The sequence below is a fragment of the Prunus mume genome, linkage group LG2 (genome assembly GCF_029339155.1).
Source record: "Prunus mume cultivar Tortuosa linkage group LG2, ASM2933915v1, whole genome shotgun sequence".
NCBI classification, from domain to species: Eukaryota; Viridiplantae; Streptophyta; class Magnoliopsida; order Rosales; family Rosaceae; genus Prunus; species Prunus mume.
Window position 1 is genome coordinate 27397661 of NC_142699.1, and position 20762 is coordinate 27418422.

Below are 20762 nucleotides of genomic sequence, written 5' to 3' on the forward strand. Positions count from 1 at the left end.
AATGGTCCTCAAGATTAAAATCCTTTTATAAATGTTTTTTTCATTTATAAATAATTTTAAAAAGAAAACCAAAATTTTATGAATTTTAAATTTTTAAAAAATTTTTCGTAGCAACCATTTGTGATAAGTGTGTAAACATCAGAGATGTTTTGTGATATATATGTATGCCACGTCAGCAAACTAACAGAGTTTTTGACAGAACCTAACGTCAGAGACCATTTGTGATTGCACATACTAACCTCGAGAACCATAAGTGACACAAAAAAACATTAATGATTCAATATGATAATTTCGTAAACCTTAGGGATGTTTTGTGATAATAAGCCTTAAATCTATATTTTTAACTTATTAAAATAGTTGATAATTTCTCAAAAAATTAAATAAAAAGGTTGATATCATATGTCTACACTAAAAGCTCTCGATCTAATTGCTTTCTAACCACATTTGTCAATGGGTCTAGCTCAGTGGAAAAGATCTCAAGTTTACAAGGTAGATGTTGATTTTTCACACACAATACCAAGGTGCAACAGTAATTCAAACCTGAGGCAACTAGTTTGCAAGTCAAAGCTTTTTTTCATTGAGCTAGACCCCGTTGGCCCATTCCTAACTTTCAGATATTCTAATTGAGTGTTTAAATGATTTTCAGTTCAAGTATTTTTTGAATAGATAATTTTTGAATGAATACCTAAAAATCAGACAAAAACTGCACAAAAGTGCCCCTCTCAAATAAAATCAAACAAGAAATTGGGGATTGCAATATTGCCACAAATTTTGCGCCAAGAAGTGAACGTTGCTCACAGAAACCAAGAACTGGGACAATATGTTGAATATCGCAGAGAAAGAAAAGAGAAGAATAAGATCTGAGCAGTGATTTGAGAAGTATGAGTGTTCTTGGGATACAAACTCTATGGATTTTGTGTTCTTGAATCTTGAGATGATTTCAGAGATGTCACTGTTCTTGATTGTGAAATCGAATTTCTCAAATTTGATTTCATATATTTCAGAGAGGGAAGCAGAAGAGAAGGGCAGAGATGCCAGCGTCTGCCCAAATGGTTCATGATATACCAAGTTAACATAATAATCCCATAGTAGAAGAGAAAAAAGAAAAAAAAAAGAAAAAAAAGAAAAAGAAAGAAGAGAGAAAATATGAAGGAAGATCCCTCTTGTATTATTGCTTAGATAGATAAGATTATTACATTGATTGAGATTATATATCTCTCTTCTCTTACAATATATATACAGAAGGTTATAACAACTCTCTCAGCTTTTAATTAAACAAACTCTTAAACTCTCTCAGCTTATTAATTAAACACTCTTAACAACTCTCAACTTATTAATTAAGCACAAAACGAAAGATGAACTGCAATATTTGTAGAAGCAGAATTAAAATCGCTACGGCAAAAGCAAAAGCTTTCCATGGGGAACTACAGTGGTCGCGCTTAAATTGTTCGAAGTACCTGTTCCATTTAACATGGTAATATTTATTCACTTCAACGCAGAGTTTGTGATACTGGAAATCTTTGACTGTGGTGTCAATGTAAAAGCTGTTAAAGAACTTAGAACCATCTTCAACGTTGAGCCAGTTAGCTAAGATTTTTTCCTCAGTAAGAAGCTTTATATCCTTATTGGAACTGATGAGTTTATCCATGAAAACGGCGTAAGATGTTATTCGATGAGAACGACCATGATAGCACTGCTCAAAGGCGATGAGGTTCCTTAATAATGGTTCGGTCAACTCTGCAATTGCTAGTTCTGGAATTATTAAATCCGGGTTAACAAATTTGATGTTCAGTAGATTATCAGCCGAGTCGCCCTTTTTAAATCTGACGCCTGCTTCTGAGAGACCAGTGGCTGGAGGAATATCCGATTCTAACTCTTCTTCAGGCTCTCGTTTCTCTGTATCTTCCTTTGGTTCGAATTCCAAAACAATGAAAAATCTGATTAGATCAAGTATGTGCAAAGCAGACTTTTCATTAGACTCTTCTTTTTTCTTCAGAGGAGATTGTACATAGGAGTTGAAATATTTCTCCAAAGAGATTTGTGAGCTGAAGGCCTCGCACAGGACTCTACTGAACGGGGGTCCACTGTAGAATTTGCCCAAGGTAACGCTATATAAAGTGCTGAGAACAAACCAAGGAAGCTGATTTTCTAATAGCAAAAGATCATGACATACAAATTGGAACATGCAATCCATCTTCAATATGGGGTCATCATATTCCCCATGGGTAAATTTCCAAAGTAGGTGTATTACGAAGCAACCATCAAGTATCATCATTTCCATGAACTCTTTCTCTTCAAGGTGATCAAGTGGTTCTGCATAAGAAGAACGGGCCCGTTTCTCAAACTCAACGATGCCATTCTCCGTTTCATCCTTAATGCGCTGGATGAATTCTTGTGAGCTTATATGCACGCGGTCGAGAAGGGTATCTAAATACCACTGCTTCACAGTTTCCACGCGCTGGAGTTTTTCATGATCGCATCGTCGATGGAAGGGTCCGATTGAGACGACGTGAGGCTCATATGCCTTTGGATTATGTCTCCGGAGAGCTTCGGGAACTTTGAAGATGCAGCTTGCGAGAGGCAAGGGTGATATAGCAGGGCCAGGGTTTCTTCTGATCATCTTCTTTTTCAACGCTTCTAATAAGGTATCTTCTCTTACAATACAAGTCCGATCTGCACTGCGTTCCGTTTCAATAGCCATGATGATGACCGGCCCAACTATATATGTACTGTCCTGAAAGTCTGAAGCAAGTTGCAATGGCATAGAATCAAATAAGAGAATCTAATTCATAACTCTCCTAATGCAATAATCTTCTCTACGTACTAATATTTAAAATATGGAAGAGAGAGTAAATATTTTAAATTTTCTAAATTGTAATTTCACTAACAAAAAACAAAATTCACAACACCGATGACTAACAACGACATACTCACAAAAAATATTTAAAATAAAATACTGAAAAAATACCGCACCCTATAGTTGGGCTTGGGAAGGAGAGAAGGGAACCAATTGACAAATTGTACCTTGAGAGCAGAGAGAGACAGTATTTGTAATAGCGTGAAGCTCTAACTGGTAGTAGAAGAACAAGAGAAAGCAGATTCTAGTCAATTAAAGGAGAGAGAAAACAAGGGTAGGCAGATGCAATAGAAACTGTTAAAAGTACTGGTGTCTTATGCATTGCACAATTGCATCAATTTATAGATTTATGAGTCAAGTCAATGGGTAGCCTAGTGAAAAAGAACCTAAACTCGCAAGTTCGAATCTCATGCAATCATAGTCGTGTGCGTGAGAAATCTTCCCATATAATTTAAAATATCACTTGTATTTAAAAAAGAAAAAAAAGATTTATGAGTAAACTTTTTTTCTTTTTTTCTTTTCTTTTTCCTCGCTGATCAAGTTAAATGTTTTTGTTTGTATTATCCGTGGACGAAAGACTTCCTGTTGCTCGCGATTGACGAGATTGCTTTAAATATAATTTCATAATTGCTTACTAACCCTTTCATTTTCTGATACCGATCCCTCACAGGGTCACATGCACGCAGACATGTCTACTTGATATTCTTTATTATAGTCTACTTGATATTCTTTTATTTAGAAAATAAAACCGAAGTAATTTTTAGATTATTGCCCTAAAGAGAAGACAGAATATATTTTTAAACTCCTCAACTTCTAAATGTCCGTATATCTCTTTTATTTTCTATACTTTTATTTCCCTGTTTCCCGCTGCTTATCAATCCCTCAAATAAAATAACTTCTTAAAATTTAGGGTGAGAGAGAGAGAGAGGAAGAGAGGAAGGAAGCGCGAGGAAGGGGGGACCCTAAAGGATTATTTGAGGGATCCCTCAATCCCTTAATGGAAGGGGAGTGTGTATGTGTGTGCATGCATGCGTGTGTGTATAAGCAAGGAGGAAAGCAGGAAGTAGTAGAAAATACATGTCGTCCGCGTGATAATAATGTTTCGACGTCCGTATAGGAAAAAATTTGTATAATAATATTATCCAACCCTCCTCTCTTTCCCTCCCTCATTTTTAATAGAAGAAAAGATATGTTAAACAAAGAACAGTATGTGAGACAAAGATACCAGGGACAAAAAGTGAATGATTTTGCCTATAAAAAAGGGCATGGAATTGAAAACGAAATTGTGTTTCGCTTGCTTGAAGAAATCGACTATATATATGTCTGTTTCCCCTCCCGTGTTGCACATGAATCTGTAAATTATCAAATTAATGGTTAAATTGTTAAACCAGGGCAGCAAGGACCAGGGTAGACCCTGGGCACAAGCAGGTAAAGCCCACCTAGGGTCCTCAAATTGAGAAGTCCTCCAATTTGTAGAAACTCATATATACATATTTATGTTAATTTTTTTTAAATGTATATAAATATTACGTTAAGTCCAAGTATTGTGTCCGAGAGCATCTGAGTATTTTTCCATTCAAACTAAACTTCCATTGATAAGCGCATCTGAGTACCATATAATTCCGCCATATATCAAATTCCTCTTGGCCCTCATGACTGAATTTTTTTCAAGTACGTACCATGTTGGCGAGTCCTTACTTAGTTAGAATTTTGGTTCCTTACTATGTTAGGATTTTGATTTCTTACCCATTTATTTAGTCCTATTATAATTTATATTTATTTCCTATTGTAATTTATATTTATTTTCTATTGTAATTTGGATTTATTTCTTATTTTATTTAGGGCTGTACTTCTTTATAAATACCTCCATATTGGAGAAGAATAATAATATGAGCAAGTATGAGCATATATGAGCATAAGTGAATATTTGCCCTACTTTGTTTTCACATACCATAGTAAAGTATCCAACCCCTCTCTCTCTCTCTCCCCCTCCTCCTTTTTAATAGAAGAAAAGATATGTGAAACAAAGAACACGTATGTTAGACAAAGATACAAAAGACAAAAAATGAAAATGATTTTGCCTATAAAAAAGGACATGGAATTGAAAACGGAATTGTGGTCTGCTTGCTTGATGAAATTGACTATATATATGTCTATTTCCCCTCCTGTGTTGCACATGAATCTGTAAATTATCAAATTAATGATTAAATTGTTAAACTAGGGCAGCAAGGACAAATGTAGACCCTGGGCACAAGCAGGTAAGGCCCACCTAGGGTCCCCGAATTGAGAGGTCCTCCAATTTGTAGAAACTCATATATACATATTAATGTTAATTTTTTTTAAATATACATAAATATTATGCTAAGTTCAAGTATTGTGTCCAAGAGCATCTAAGTATTTTTCCATTCAAACTAAACATCCATTGATAAGCGCATCTGAGTACCATATAATTCCGCCATATATCAAATTCCTCTTGGCCCTCATGACTGAATTTTTTTCAAGTACGTACCATGTTGGCGAGTCCTTACTTAGTTAGGATTTTGGTTCCTTACTATGTTAGGATTTTGATTTCTTACCCATTTATCTAGTCCTATTATAATTTAAATTTATTTCCTATTGTAATTTAAATTTATTTTCTATTGTAATTTGAATTTGTTTCTTATTTTATATAGAGTTGTACTTCTCTATAAATACCTTCATATTGAAGAAGAATTATAATATAAGGAAACATGAGCATATATGAGCATAACTGAATATTTGCCCTACTTTGTTTGACATGGTATCATAGCCTAGGTTTTCTTGTGTCACGTGCTTGCGTTCTCCTTGCAATTTAAGTGCTCTCCTCCTCTTCTATTCAGGAAGATGAGGGGGAGGGAGTGAGAAGGATATGTTTATTGACGTATCCTCATTACCTTGACGTATTCCGATGAAGATGTTGCTTATTTCTTGACTCTGACGACCTCTTCTCTTCATGGTGAGAGGTGGAGTGAAAAGAGGGTTGTGTTTGCATGAATTAGCTAAAGTTGATATGGAAGAATTTGTGGTTGTCATTTTCCGTTGCTGTTGCCTTTGCCGCTACTGCTGTTGTTGATATTGCCGTTAACGCTTACTGCCGTTAACGTTGCCTTTGCTTGCTTCGCTTTCGCTGATGTGGTCATTTTCGTTGCTGTTGATGTGGATGTGCCTTTTGCCTTTGCTTTGCCTTTGACCTTGGCTTGTCTTTGCCTTGCCTTACCTTGATTTGTCTTGCTTTACCTTACCGTATTTTTTAGGGTTTGGTTTCGCCTTTGTCGTGCCTTGATTTGTTTTGCCTTGCCTTTGCCGTGTTCACAGGGTTCCTGTGTTCTACCTTATCTACTATCGTGCTCACAGGGTTTCTGCGTTCTACTTTATCAACTGCCATGCTCACAGGGTTTCTATGTAATGCCTTTCCTACTACCGTGCTCACAGGGTTTCTGTGTTCTGTCTTATCTATTGCCATGCTCACAGGGTTTATGTGTTTAGCCTTATCTACTACCGTGCTCACATGGTTTTTGTGTTATGCTTTTCTGTGTTCTTCTATGTGCCCTATTTGTTAAGGTTTGTCAGTTGTTTCACTCATGGTTTATGACAAGGCCTTCTCTACAGTTGTTCTATTGGTCAATGTCGAGTATGGTGTTCAATGACTCCTTGTCAAGTTGGGTATGCGAAATATTTTAGCCTTAACTTGACGATTGGGCAGCCTCATCCCAAGGACAGAGACTGATAAGTGGCTCAATTTTGCTTCAGTATCTGACGGCTCACAATCACTTATGAAAATGAATTAGCACTGCATGCATGATTACTACAAAAACTGCAGTTTTACAATTTGCAAGGTTCCAATGTATTCCAAAATGGCATGAACTGACACAGTGACCCATTTCTTACCCATTTCCCCGTTTGCTCCACATTTACCATGAGAAAACAATGGTATATACAAGTTTCTCTGTTAAAAGCACTAAAAAACATTATTTGAACCAAGAAGAAAAGCTGAACAACAATTACAGTGGAGCTTGGAGCGAAGTGGATGTGTTGGTTAGAGGCATACCCCCCGGGAGGCTGTAATCTAGGTACCTGACTGAAGAACAAAGAAATGCTACCGTCTGCAATGTAAACAAGCAAAAAAGCATTAGCCCAATCGCCAATTCATGGAAACCAATCCTTGAAATAGTCTTCTTACTTTCAACTAACAAACGAAAACAAGAAGATAACAAATTTCTTATAATTCCACGCTCGAGGCTGTATTTTCTAGGGTCATTCTAAAAATCAAACATTAAAGACGTATGTCAGGAATCATCTAATGGCATCAGTTAGAAACAGATTTCGCCTGGCATAGAGAAGATCAAACTCAGGAAACAACCATTACTGATGCATGGCAGGAAACAACTTTTTTTCTTTCTCCAATTAAAGATGTGCAGGAGGAGCTTAACACCTATTTCTACATGGATGTCTGGAAACAAATTCACCATGGTAATCACTACTAATCATGCATCACCAAATGATCAAGTCAGAATATTCCCAGGGCAGTTGTGTATGCATCCAATATACATAAGAAGTCATATGAAAAAGAAAACTCAGCTAAATCCAGTCCCTGACCAAGTCCTGATAGAGAATTTCAATAATTATATTCTAACAAGAAGTTTTTCATGTCACTGTCCCATGTATGTGCTCATATTACATAAAGCATATGGCATAGACAAATCATTTCTCAACTGCAGTGGTACTGCAACGTTTCTCTCTTTGACCAATGGCCAGCACACACTAAAGGAGAAGAAAATATACAAGATCCATTTCACGAGAGAGAAAGAAACTCTAATTCCCCAACTCAAAGTTGCGAAAGGATTCAAAAGAAAAAAACCTCATATTGTAGAAAGGCATCAGATTATCAAACATCTGCTAGTTTCTACATATGACATCAAGTATCGTAACAATAAATTATAGGAAAGCATGTCCATTTCTTTCTTTTTAGGAGACTGTTAACTTATACTAGAGATTGCTGAACAATCCAACCGAAAAGGAAAAAGCCAAACCATACTATTATTTGGCACTTGCAGCAATATGGTCAGAAAGTGATGCCAACCATACTAACGTTCATTACAACCATCTTGGAAAACTACATTCTATTTTTTTCAATTGGAAACAAATGCACAGAGAATAGATAATCCAACTTACACATGGAGAGCAAAAAACAAGAATGTCATGTTCATAAGAAGTAATTTTATGCTTTTCTTTTGGAACTCAGAACTGAAAGGGAAATAGGAATATATGCAATTTTTCATCAGTCAGGTACGGGACTGATCAATTCAAACTACAGTTACTAGAACTAACAGGTATAACCAAGTAATAGCCACAAACAAGTTGGTATGAGTTCTTGCTATTGCACCACCAAAATGTTTACATGTTATATAGGAACTTCAGCGGTATGTAGCAAACTGAGATTTGAACTAAGTACATGAAAAAGAGTTATATATGGTAGTTTGGATGTAAAATACATAATCCTGAAATAGGTTCAGTTCTACCTCAAAAGATTTTTTTAGGACATCCACAAACCATGGTTGTCGCCTAACAGCAAGTCATGGTTATCCGAGCTAAATGAGACGTTGTGCAAGAACCTATTCAAATTGGAATGACTGTGCAATTGAATCCTTCACTTATGTCAATACTCTTTATTCACATTATTAGATCATGGAATCTGATTGTCAATATCTAATGTGAATTATTCCATTTATATGATTATCCTGGTAAGATTTGAAAACTTCTTCTTTCAAGTCTTATCCACTACTCCGCGCAGAGATTTGACCAATCATATGTTGGAGTATTCTCTCTCCTTTACTGAGAGCAGAGATTCCTTATTGTACATTCATTTGCATCCATGATTCTATTGAGAATCCTGATGAGCACCTTTAAGTTATGCCTAATTCAGTATGACCGTATAGTGCCCTCAAAGATTAACAACATAGCCACAAAACATCTATGATGCCTTAGATCTAAGGATTAGTTTGCACCATTGCAATTTATGAGTTCCAGCTTAACATGTGAGTAAAGACTTCCATGTTGCAACTCATGTGTTGGATCGCATTCAGTGTACTTGTTCCTCTACAAGCACCTTTACACACATATCGATGTGTCTCCACACTTAATGACTTAAGACCTTACCATTCCCTACATATAGAGACGATACTGTGTGTACTGGTCTTTGCGGAATATTGACGCCCAATCAATATTCCTATGACCAAGAACATATTTAGGATTTAGGGATGATGAGAAGTCTCCATGTATGCAATCTCATTACATAGCTCTTATATCAACTTGTGTTTTCCTTGGACTATAGTTGTTCTATATATTGAAAGATAATATAGGATGATTTAATGTATAAAATAACTTTTCTTGCCCATTGATAACATAATTAGTTGACTTTAAGGACATATTTCTAACATCCCTTCCAATCAATTTCACTATTTGAGAAAACATATATCGTTTATGATGTGTGAAAACTTGCCCGTGTTACAAGTTCTGTGCAATTAGGCAAAGCCTGTTAAAACAAACAGTTTTCCTTACTTCATACAATTATTATATGTCTCCACCATGGGGCCGTAGGTGGCAATGAGTCCATGCATATTAGAGATATTGAGATATTATTTCAACAAGTAAATAGTAATACTAATACGAGGGCAGTAAGTCCACCCCCTTGGGTCAAGTTCGAATTATTTCTCTCTAGATTACAGTAAGTTAGAATAATTTAAAACTATTACTTGTATCAAAAACTAATTGTTTATAATCATCAGTACAACTAATTAACAATTTCTACTCACCAAAAAAATTAATAAAGAGTTTCACCAAAAAGCCTATAAATAAAAAAATAAAATAAAAAAAAGTAATCAACAATTTGTTCAGTTGCACCGCCATTAACTAAAAGCGCATACAATTGTGTGTAACGGTGTGTTTGGTTTGGAGAAAAATGGGATTGGGAATTGAAATCATTTGATTTCCTATGTTTAGTATGTTCATGCATGAGAAATGATTTCTTGGCACTCGGGAAAGGGGAGTAAAACCCTCCAACCCTCTTCATGTAACATGATCCAATTAAAGCTCTTCTAGAAGCCTCTTCTATACTCATGGTGAGTTGGTTCATATCATCGTTGTTGAATTGTCTGTTCATTTACGCCTCACCTACCTTTGTCCTTCTACATATCCATTATTGTTTTCCAATAGAGAAGGTAGGTAGAGTATGAATGTCGAGATTAAATATGGAGTTTGAATCTGAAGTCTGAACAAGAACGTGTGGAACAAAGACATAATGCCATTAATGTCGCATGAGTTAAAAAAAGGTAAACATCGTTTCCTTCCCGTCCATGCATGAGATATGCATGCAACTAGCCTTGCATTTAGCTCCGCATTCATTCACATATCCATTTTTGTCCTTCTTCACCTATATATTTATATCCATTAAAGAAGCCCCGCCTATATTTGTCCTTCTTCACCTGCATATTTATATCCATTAATTTCTTTATAAGCAGAGAACTGAAACAGTGTAAGATCTGTTGTGTCTTTTTCATCATTTAATTTCTTAAATGTGGAATCTTAATCTGAAATGTGAACAAGTGAAAAAAAAAACTATGTAACCTTCTGGGTCTTTGTTTTAAGTTAGAATGACATCAATGTCATCACATGGAAGAGTATTGATTTCAGGACGATATACATGTTGCTGGCCTCTGCATTTTGTAATTCAGTAATTGATCGTACATTCAACACTTAATTATGTCCTTATATATTAATATAAATAATGTAACACATGGCCGAGTTGATCAAGGAATAGTTGGACAGGCATGCAAGTATGGGCCCCGAGCTCATAATCGGACCCATAACCTATCGTTTCGAAGAGAACGATGTGACAAGTGAAACTCACTAGTTTCTTGTGATGTATGAGCTATTTTAGCCAAATTCTATCGTTCACTTTGACTTTTCAGCGTTTAAAGTTTTTAGAATGTTTTGAGAAACTTTTATTATTTTCCTTTTTGTTTTCTAATTAGCTTTCTTTGCTAGTATTTAATAAACCACTCGATTAGACGGTTGTTATTATAGTATTTTCTTGAAGCACCATATTCGTGTATTGTGTTGGTCCCAATTAGATGCCTTAATGATTTTCAATTTGCCTATTTTTTTTAAGGATGATATGGAGATTTGAAAAATAAAGGGTTTGGATCGTTGAAAAAAAAAATTTGTTGGGGACCCTAAAGCATTATTTGAGGGATAAGCATTATTTGAGGGATCTCTCAATCCCTCAATGGAAGGGGTGTGTATGTGTGAGTGTGTGTATATATAAGTAGGGTGGAAAGTAAAAAGGAGTAGTAGAAAATACATATCGTTCACATGATAATAACGTCCGAACGTCTGAACGTCCGTATAGTAAAAAATCATATATATATATGTGTGTGTGTGTGTGAGCGTACATATATGTGTGTGTATCTAGCATATCATCGTTGTTGAATTGTCTGTTCATTTACGCCTCACCTACCTTTGTATTTCATATCCATTATTGTGCTAGCCTTGCATTTAGCTCCCTATCCATTCACACATTCGAATGTCATGTCCTCCTACATGATATAACGATAACGAGAACATCTTCTTGATTGTACATACACTACTGGAGGAGAGGAGAGTTTTGACTGCGAGAGGTGCGTTCTGTAATTTCCCTTTTTTCTTTTCAGTTCCTTCCACTTCGTATAATTAAAGATAAAAATAATAATAAAAAGATTTCCAATCATGCTCCTTTAGAAAAATTGGCATTCGTTTTAAAAACATTTATCAATGTAGAAAAAAGAAAAGGAAAAAAAAAGAAAAAAGAAAAGTCAAGCTTGTCAAAGAAAGAATTTTACAAACTTTTTATTTTCTTTGAAGACCTTTTGTATTGAGAGAGGCGATATCATACTAAACTCACACATACTACATGAATGCTAGAACTCGAACACAGGATCTTTCCTTGAAGAGCAATTATTCCAAACCACAACACCAATGGGTCATTCGCACAAACTGCAAACTTATGCGCAGCTAAAGAATAAAATTCTAGAATCTTGTAGACCTAGCTAAAAGATAAAAATGAAATATTATGAACTGTCAATCAATTAATTACCTTTAAAAAAAAATGCAACCATGCGATAAATTATAGGAGATTCACTATTATACCCAATACAGGGGCTCAAATTATTTAAAAAAACTCCACATGAAATGGACTTTAGAAACACACTCAAAGTCCATTTACAACATAACAAAGAGACTTCAAACTTCCTATAAATTACAAAACTGTCATCGATTTCTTAAAACAAGCCCTACCCCAAAACCTTATTAAAAAAAATCCAAAATACTCAATAGAGTATCAAAGTAATTTAATAATCAAAATTAAATTCAATATGGCCAGCTGTCATTTTTTGGGGGGTTTTTTGGGTTTGTTTATAAAAATTAAATGGTATAAGGTTTATCTATATTACTAGTGCTAAGAATGGGTATATAACTAAATATCTCTAAATTAATTGAGGCATAAACCCTGTCTCCCAAAAAACCCTCCTAGAGCCGTTTTCGGTTTGAGGGGGGAGGAGGCCCTTGTTCTTCCTCTCCTCTCCCCTCTTTCTCTTCCTCCCTCTCTTCTCTAGAGACAAATGGTTTTCTCTCATAGGCGATTGTGATTTGTTCTGATTTTCCTCCAACCATCATAGGCGATTGCGTCTCAGCGTTGGATCTCTACCTGCGTTTTGACGTCGGATCTCTACCACCATCTTTTGTGGTTTCTTTATGTTCAGAATAAGTCACAGAGACTCTGTAGGTTCTCTGTGAGTTTTCATCTCTCCTTTTGTGAGAGCTTTTCACCTCTCCTTTGTGAGAGCTTTTTATCTCTCCTTTGTGAGAGTTTTATTTGTATTGTTATGGCTTGGTTTTTTCAAGCTTTGTCTATTTTTGATTATTCTGAGTTTGCAATCTTAGTTGGGATGCCTATGCTAGAGTTTATTCGATCCTGCGTGATCGTTAGTGGAGGCGCACTAGATTGTCTTAATTTTGTTGTTCGACCGCTCCGTTATTGTAATCGCCCTTTGTGGCTAGTTTGCTTTGGCCCCTTGTGGCTAATGGCTTTTTTGGCTGAATTATGAATACAATCCTAGAATTTCTCAAAAAAAAAAAATTTAATTGAGGCACATGACATATATACAAAGTTAGGTAGGGGCAAAAAATAATGAATTTCATTTATGAATTAATTTTGTGCAATATCATACTTCAAAATTTTTAATCAACCATTAAAAAACCACATCCATTCATTCATACTAATCCAGCCATTTTTTCCCCACGGCATATGCTATTGTACAACATTGGGGAGGGTTAGCACCGCTGCACCGACCACGGGGAAGGTTAAATTTATGGATATATAAATAGGGCATGGGGTGAGCAGGGCATCGCACCGTATCTGCATGCAAGTCTTACAAGCCACCATTAAATTAAGCCCCAAAGTTAATTTGTTAATTACAAGTGTTGATCGATCATCATGGCGCAACTCATGGGATCTAGTCGAAACCTGTTTGCTAGGTTTAATGCAGCGTGCAGAGTGGGGCGGTTTAATGTTTCACGCCCAGCCACCACCACCAGCTACCCCAACAATAAGGGTATTATTCCTTCTATGACCTCAGCGGCGACGAGCCGACGAGGTTTTCAAGGGAGCAGGACGCTTGCAGATTTGCAAAAAGATCCTATTGGTCCTCTGAGGACTTTCCAGGACCTGACGGGTTCCGATTATGAAAAGCATACCCAACTTACCGATGGTTCTAAAAACCATAAGCAGGTTTAAATGCACAATAATTTCTTTTTAATTCTTTATTAGTTTGGCTAATGTAATGAAACACTTTTTCACTTGTGTTTTTTTCTCTCTTTTAAAACAGGCTGAGCTCTGTATGCTAAGGTGGAAGAATCTGTTTTTGTTCTTTTCAAGCCTGGACACTTGTGACCGTGAACATCTTTCAATTCTGGGGTCAGTTAATGCTGAGGTAAGTAAAACAGAGGATTATAAGATTGTATGGATCCCCGTTGTGGAGGAATGGAATGAAAAAGAAGAGAAGGAATTTAACAAGTTGAGGTCTCAGATGCCGTGGTACACAGCCAAGTGTTCCTGCTTACGTATATCAGACATGAAGAATAAGTGGGATTACGAGGGTAAGCCTATCTTGGTTGTGATGGACTCAGACGGCAAAGTGAAAAACAGGAATGCTCTCCGAATGTTTGGGGAAAAGGGAATCACGGCCTTTCCTTTCTACGCTGCTCGCAATTAAACGGATCGATCATCTGATATGGATATTGAAATCTTAAAAGTTAAGAGGTTTTACTTCATATGAAGTGGATTTCTTAACATATAATATAGTAGGAAGACGAAAGACAATAAATGAAGCGAGGAATTAGCTTCGAATTGTTTGTATTGTTTGAATTAGCTTCGAATGATTCAGAATAAGGAAATCAAGGCTTTATTGGAGTAATTTCAAAGTTTAGAAGTTTAGGAAATAAAAAGTTATATGAGTTGAAGTTAATGTGAGGTTTAGTGTATATAATGATTATGATTATGTTTAATATTGAGTTAATATTATGGCCTATAAATAGGCGTTGTATTCACTTTATGTTATGGGTGTATCAAGTGTATCAAGAGTGTCTATTGTAGTAGAGAATTTGAAGTATCAATCTTATTAAAGTTTGTCTCAAGTAAGTTCGTGTATGAGCTCTATGTAGCATTTGGGCTTCACATCTCAAAAATTATATTATTTATTTAGTTCGTTATATTGTATTTCTCCCTTCATATTTAGAGTGCATGTGCATAAAGTTAAATTCACCAATAGGCCTTTCCTTTCGACGTTGCTCGCAATTAAAAACGGATCGATCATCTGATATGGATATTGTAATCTTAAAGGATAAGATGTTTTACTTCATATGAATTGGATTTCTTAACATATAATTATATGAACTAACCTCATATAATTTTTTTTTAGGCCAGTTCATTAAAAAAATTGAGTGCACCTAGACCAAAATAGATATTGAGATATTTTTTCAACAAGTAAATAGTAATACTGGTGTTAGAGCACTGAGTGCACCCTTTTGCATCAATTTTGAAGTCCTTCCCTCCATATTATATTAATTTAGAGTAATTTACACTATCATTTGTATTAAAAATAATAATAATACCCCAAAACCGATTGTTCATAGTTATCAATACAACTAAGCTAATTAACAATTTCTACTGATAAAAAATAGTAATAAACAGTTGCACCAAAAAGGGAAGGAAAAAAAAAAAGTAATGAACAGTAGGTCCAGGTGCACCACTTTTAACTAGAAGGGCAGAGAGCTAAAAAGATGAGTGCTAGCTACCTTTCCTCATCTTCGACAGAAGGTTGAATAATTTTGGAATGCTAAAATAGGTGTGCAACATTATCAAAACTATCTCAAATAGTCTTGTCAAACTCAGTCATCAAAGCTGCAACATCTTTCTCTCTCTTCAAGACTGGTAAGTTCACATTTGGTTCATCAAAACATTTAATTTCACTTTGGAAAAACAAAACCTATCTTGAAAATGTTAGGATTCGTTTGGTATTCTACTTGGATCCAAATTTATGAACTCAAAAATAGATTTTAAGTCCAAAGCTTAAAAAAACCTAAAAAAACAACCCCATTATAGAAAAAAAAAAAAGAAAAAAAAAAAGAAGAAGAAATGAAGTTTTATTTCTCTCTCTCTCTCTCTCTCTCTCTCTCTCTCTCTCTCTCTCTCTCTCTCTCTCTCTCTCTCTCTCTTTGCATGGTTGGTGGTTATGGGTTGACGTCGTTTGTAGCTCTGTCAAGGTCTCTTTCATGCACTACCTCTCTGGTCCGACCCGACCCCACCCAAAATTGATAAATCTTTTTTCATGTTCTGGGTTTCTAGGGTTTCCATTGAAACCACAAAGATTTTTCCTTTTCCTTTGTTAATTTCAATTTGGGAATCTAGGTCTCTAATTTTAATTTCAAGTTTTTTTAGATCTTAAATATAGTTTGGAGTTCAATATCAAACAAGTTTTTAGATCTTAAAATCACTATTTGAAAACTCATCTTTTTTAAAAGAATCATAGTTTGAAGTTTTAGTTTTTGAGTAGGATACCAAATAGGGCCTAAAAAATATGCAGGTCTTCTTTTCAAATAATAAATACATAGATATTTTTCGCATATTTTCATATTTTCATTATTTTTCATAACATTCCCTAATTTTTTGAAGAGTTTAATTTGCTATTACTACTGGAGATGCTCTTACCTTCCCATTCTTGCCCCATTCATTTTGTGTCATGTGTATTCAACTAACGCATAAATCTATGTATTTACACATAAGGGGGATAACAAATTTTAATTGCATTAGTTACATAAATTTGTGTGTATGCACCGACAGAACCAAGTTAATTACTAAGAGCATCTCCAACCGATGTGTCAAATTGATACATGGACATGAAATGGCAAAAATTGAAGGTTAAAGTCTCCAACCGAGCAGTCAAATTCTACATGGATTTGAAGGCTGGAAGAGATATGTCAAAAATAACAAATCAAAAAGCTAGATGTCAAATATTTTTTTAGTCATGGATCTCACTATCATTTACTCACTTTTAAATTTTTTGCATCATATGAGCCCTATTTGCTTTCAAAAATATAATAAAATGATATGATATTTGGCATTTTGAGTAGACTTAAATTTTTTCGAAAATGTCAAATTGCTTGCCTTGCCCTTGCCGTGTTCACAAGGTTTCTGTGTTCTACCTTATCTACGTCGTGCTCACAGGGTTTCTGTATTATACCTTATCTACGGCCGTGCTCACAGGGTTTCTATGTAATGCCTTACCTATTACCGTGCTCACAAGGTCTCTGTGTTTTGTCTTATCTACTGTCACACTCACAGAATTTCTGTGTTCGCTTATCTACTGCCGTGCTCAAACGGTTTTTGTGTTATGCTTTTATGTGATCTTCTATGTTCCCTATTTGTTAGGATTTTTCAGTTGTTTCACTCATGGTTTATGACAAGGCCTTCTCTATAGTTGTTCTATTGGTCTATGTCGAGTATTGTGTTCAATGACTCCCTTGTCAAATTGGGTATGTGAAATATTTTAGCCCCAACTTGAGGGGGAGTGTTGATGAGTCCTTACTTAGTTAGGATTTTGGTTCCTTACTACGTTAGGATTTTGATTTCTTACCTATTTATCTAGTCCTATTATAATTTAAATTTATTTCCTATTGTAATTTATATTTATTTTCTATTGTAATTTGGATTTATTTCTTTATTTTATTTAGGCTTGTACTTCTTTATAAATACCTCCATATTGCAGAAGAATAATAATATGAGCATAACTGAATATTTGCCCTACTTTGTTTTGACATACCATAGTAAAGTATCCAACCCTTCTCTCTTTCCCTCCCTCCTTTTTAATAGAAGAAAAGATATGTTAAACAAAGAACAAGTATGTGAGACAAAGATACCAGGGACAAAAAGTGAAAATGATTTTGCCGATAAAAAAAGGGCATGGAATTGAAAACGAAATTGTGGTCCGCTTGCTTGAAGAAATCGACTATATATATGTCTGTTTCCCCTCCCGTGTTGCACATGAATCTGTAAATTATCAAATTAATGGTTAAATTGTTAAACCAGGGCAGCAAGGACCAGGGTAGACCCTGGGCACAAGCAGGTAAAGCCCACCTAGGGGTCCTCAAATTGAGAAGTCCTCCGATTTGTAGAAACTCATATATACATATTTATGTTAATTTTTTTTTAAATGTATATAAATATTATGTTAAGTCCAAGTATTGTGTCCGAGAGCATCTGAGTATTTTGCCATTCAAACTAAACTTCCATTGATAAGTGCATCTGAGTACCAAAGAATTCCGCCATATATCAAATTCCTCTTCGCACTCATGACCGAAATTTTTTCAAGTACGTACCATGTTGGCGAGTCCTTAGTTAGGATTTTGGTTCCTTACTATGTTAGGATTTTGATTTCTTACCTATTTATTTAGTACTATTATAATTTATATTTATTTCCTATTGTAATTTATATTTATTTTCTATTGTAATTTGGATTTATTTCTTATTTTATTTAGGGTTGTACTTCTTTATAAATACCTCCATATTGGAGAAGAATAATAATATGAGCAAGTATGAGCATATATGAGCATAAGTGAATATTTGCCCTACTTTGTTTTCACATACCATAGTAAAGTATCCAACCCCCTCTCTCTCTCTCTCCCCCTCCCTCCTTTTTAATAGAAGAAAAGATATGTGAAACAAAGAACACATATGTTAGACAAAGATACAAAGGACAAAAAATGAAAATGATTTTGCCTATAAAAAAGGACATGGAATTGAAAACGGAATTGTGGTCCGCTTGCTTGATGAAATTGACTATATATATATGTCTGTTTCCCCTCCCGTGTTGCACATGAATTTGTAAATTATAAAATTAATGATTAGATTGTTAAACTAGGGCAGCAAGGACCAAGGTAGACCCTGGGCACAAGTAGGTAAGGCCCACCTAGGGTCCCCGAATAGAGAGGTCCTCCAATTTGTAGAAACTCATATATACATATTAATGTTAATTTTTTTTAAATATACATAAATATTATCCTAAGTTCAAGTATTGTGTCCAAGAGCATCTAAGTATTTTTCCATTCAAACTAAACTTCCATTGTTAAGCGCATCTGAGTACCATATAATTTTGCCATATATCAAATTCCTCTTGGCCCTCATGACTGAATTTTTTTTCAAGTACGTACCATGTTGGCGAGTCCTTACTTACTTAGGATTTTGGTTCCTTACTATGTTAGGATTTTGATTTCTTACCCATTTATCTAGTCCTATTATAATTTAAATTTATTTCCTATTGTAATTTAAATTTATTTTCTATTGTAATTTAGATTTTTTTCTTATTTTATATAGAGTTGTACTTCTCTATAAATATCTTCATATTGAAGAAGAATTATAATATAAGGAAATATGAGCATATATGAGCATAACTGAATATTTGCCAAACTTTGTTTGACATGGTATCATAGCCTAGGTTTTCTTGTGACCCGTGCTTGCGTTCTCCTTGCAATTTAAGTGCTCTCCTCGCCTTCTATTCAGGAGGGGGAGTGAGAAGGGTATGTTTATTGACGTATCCTCATTACCTTGACGTATTCCGATGAAGATGTTGCTTGTTTCTTGACTCTGACGGCCTCTTCTCTTCATGGTGAGAGGTGGAGTGAAAAGAGGGTGGTGTTTGCATGAATTAGCTAAAGTTGATATGGAAGAATTTGTGGTTGTCATTTTCCGTTGCTGTTGCAGTTGCCGCTACTGCTGTTGTTGATATTGTCGTTATCGCTACTACTGCCGTTAATGTTGCCTTTGCTTGCGTCGCTTTCAGTTGATGTGGTCATTTTCATTCCTGTTGATGTGGATGTGCCCTTTGCCTTTACTTTGCCTTCATTTGAACTTGGTTTGCCTTTGACCTTGGCTTGTCTTTGCCTTGCCTTACCTTGATTTGTCTTGCTTTACCTCACCGTATTTTTTGGGGTTTAGTTTCGCCTTTGTCCTGGCTTGATTTGTTTTGCCTTGCCTTTGCCGTGTTCACATGGTTTCTGTGTTCTACCTTATCTACTGTCGTGCTCACAGGGTTTCTATGTTCTACCTTATCAACTGCCATGCTCACAGGGTTTCTATGTAATGCCTTTCCTACTACCGTGCTCACATGGTTTCTGTGTTCTGTCTTATCTACTGCCATACTTACAGGGTTTATGTGTTCAGCCTTATTTACTATCGTGCTCACATGGTTTTTGTGTTATGCTTTTATGTGTTCTTCTATGTGCCCTATTTGTTAGGGTTTGTCAGTTGTTTCACTCTTGGTTTATGACAAGGCCTTCTACATAGTTGTTCTACTGGTCAATGTCGAGTATGGTGTTTAATGACTCCTTGTCAAGTTGGGTATGCGAAATATTTTAGCCCTAACTTGAGGGGGAGTGTTGGCGAGTCCTTACTTTGTTAGGATTTTGGTTCCTTACTTTGTTAGGATTTTGATTTCTTACCCATTTATCTAGTCCTATTGTAATTTAGATTTATTTCCAATTGTAATTTATATTTATTTTCTATTGTAATTTGGATTTATTGCTTATTTTATTTAGGGTTGTACTTCTTTATAAATACCTCCATATTGAAGAATAATAATAATATGAGCATATATGAGCATAAGTGAATATTTGCCTTACTTTGTTTTCACATACCATAGTAAAGTATCCGACCCCTCTCTCTCTCCCTCCCAGCCTCCTTTTCAATTGAAGAAAAGATATGTGAAACAAAGAACAAGTATGTTAGAGAAAGGTACAAAGGAGAAAAAATTGAAATGATTTTGCTTATAAAAAAGGACATGGAATTGAAAACGGAAATGTGGTCCGCTTGCTTGAAGAAATCAACTATATATATATGTCTGATTCCCCTCCAGTGTTGCACATGAATTTGTAAATTCATCGAAATATTGGTTAAATTATTAAACCAGGGCAGTGAGGATCAGGGTAGACCACAGGCCCAGCGGTAAGGCCCACGTAAGGTACCCGAATTGAGAGGTCCTCCAATTTGTAGAAACTCATATAAACATATTTATGTTAATTGATTTTAAATGTATATAAATCTTGTGTTAAGTCCAAGTATTGTTGATAGGACCCGCCCCGAATTCCTCGGAACCCGAGACGAATCCTGTGGAATTTCCGACATCATCCCGATGTCGGCCCACTTGTGACACTATATCCTCTTTTTTCAAAAAGGAACAAGGGCACGAGACTTTCTACCGAAAATTTCAGCAGAGTCTCCCCTGTAAGTTGAACATTTCCCAAA

The 20762-nt window shown here is 35.4% G+C and overlaps 2 protein-coding genes across 2 annotated transcripts; one reads left to right on the forward strand and one right to left on the reverse strand.

Moving 5' to 3' along the window:
- Window positions 1–1147: 1147 nt before the first annotated feature.
- Window positions 1148–2764, reverse strand: LOC148919949 (UPF0481 protein At3g47200-like). The gene has a single exon (XM_089046924.1). The coding sequence runs from the start codon at window positions 2762–2764 to the stop codon at window positions 1334–1336; it is 1431 nt and encodes a 476-aa protein (XP_088903050.1). The 3' UTR covers window positions 1148–1333.
- A 10456-nt stretch (window positions 2765–13220) lies between these two features.
- Window positions 13221–14628, forward strand: LOC148919950 (protein SIEVE ELEMENT OCCLUSION B-like). Its single transcript, XM_089046782.1, has 2 exons — window positions 13221–13697; window positions 13795–14628. The coding sequence occupies exons 1-2, from the start codon at window positions 13404–13406 to the stop codon at window positions 14179–14181; spliced, it is 681 nt and encodes a 226-aa protein (XP_088902908.1). The 5' UTR covers window positions 13221–13403; the 3' UTR covers window positions 14182–14628.
- Window positions 14629–20762: the final 6134 nt, after the last annotated feature.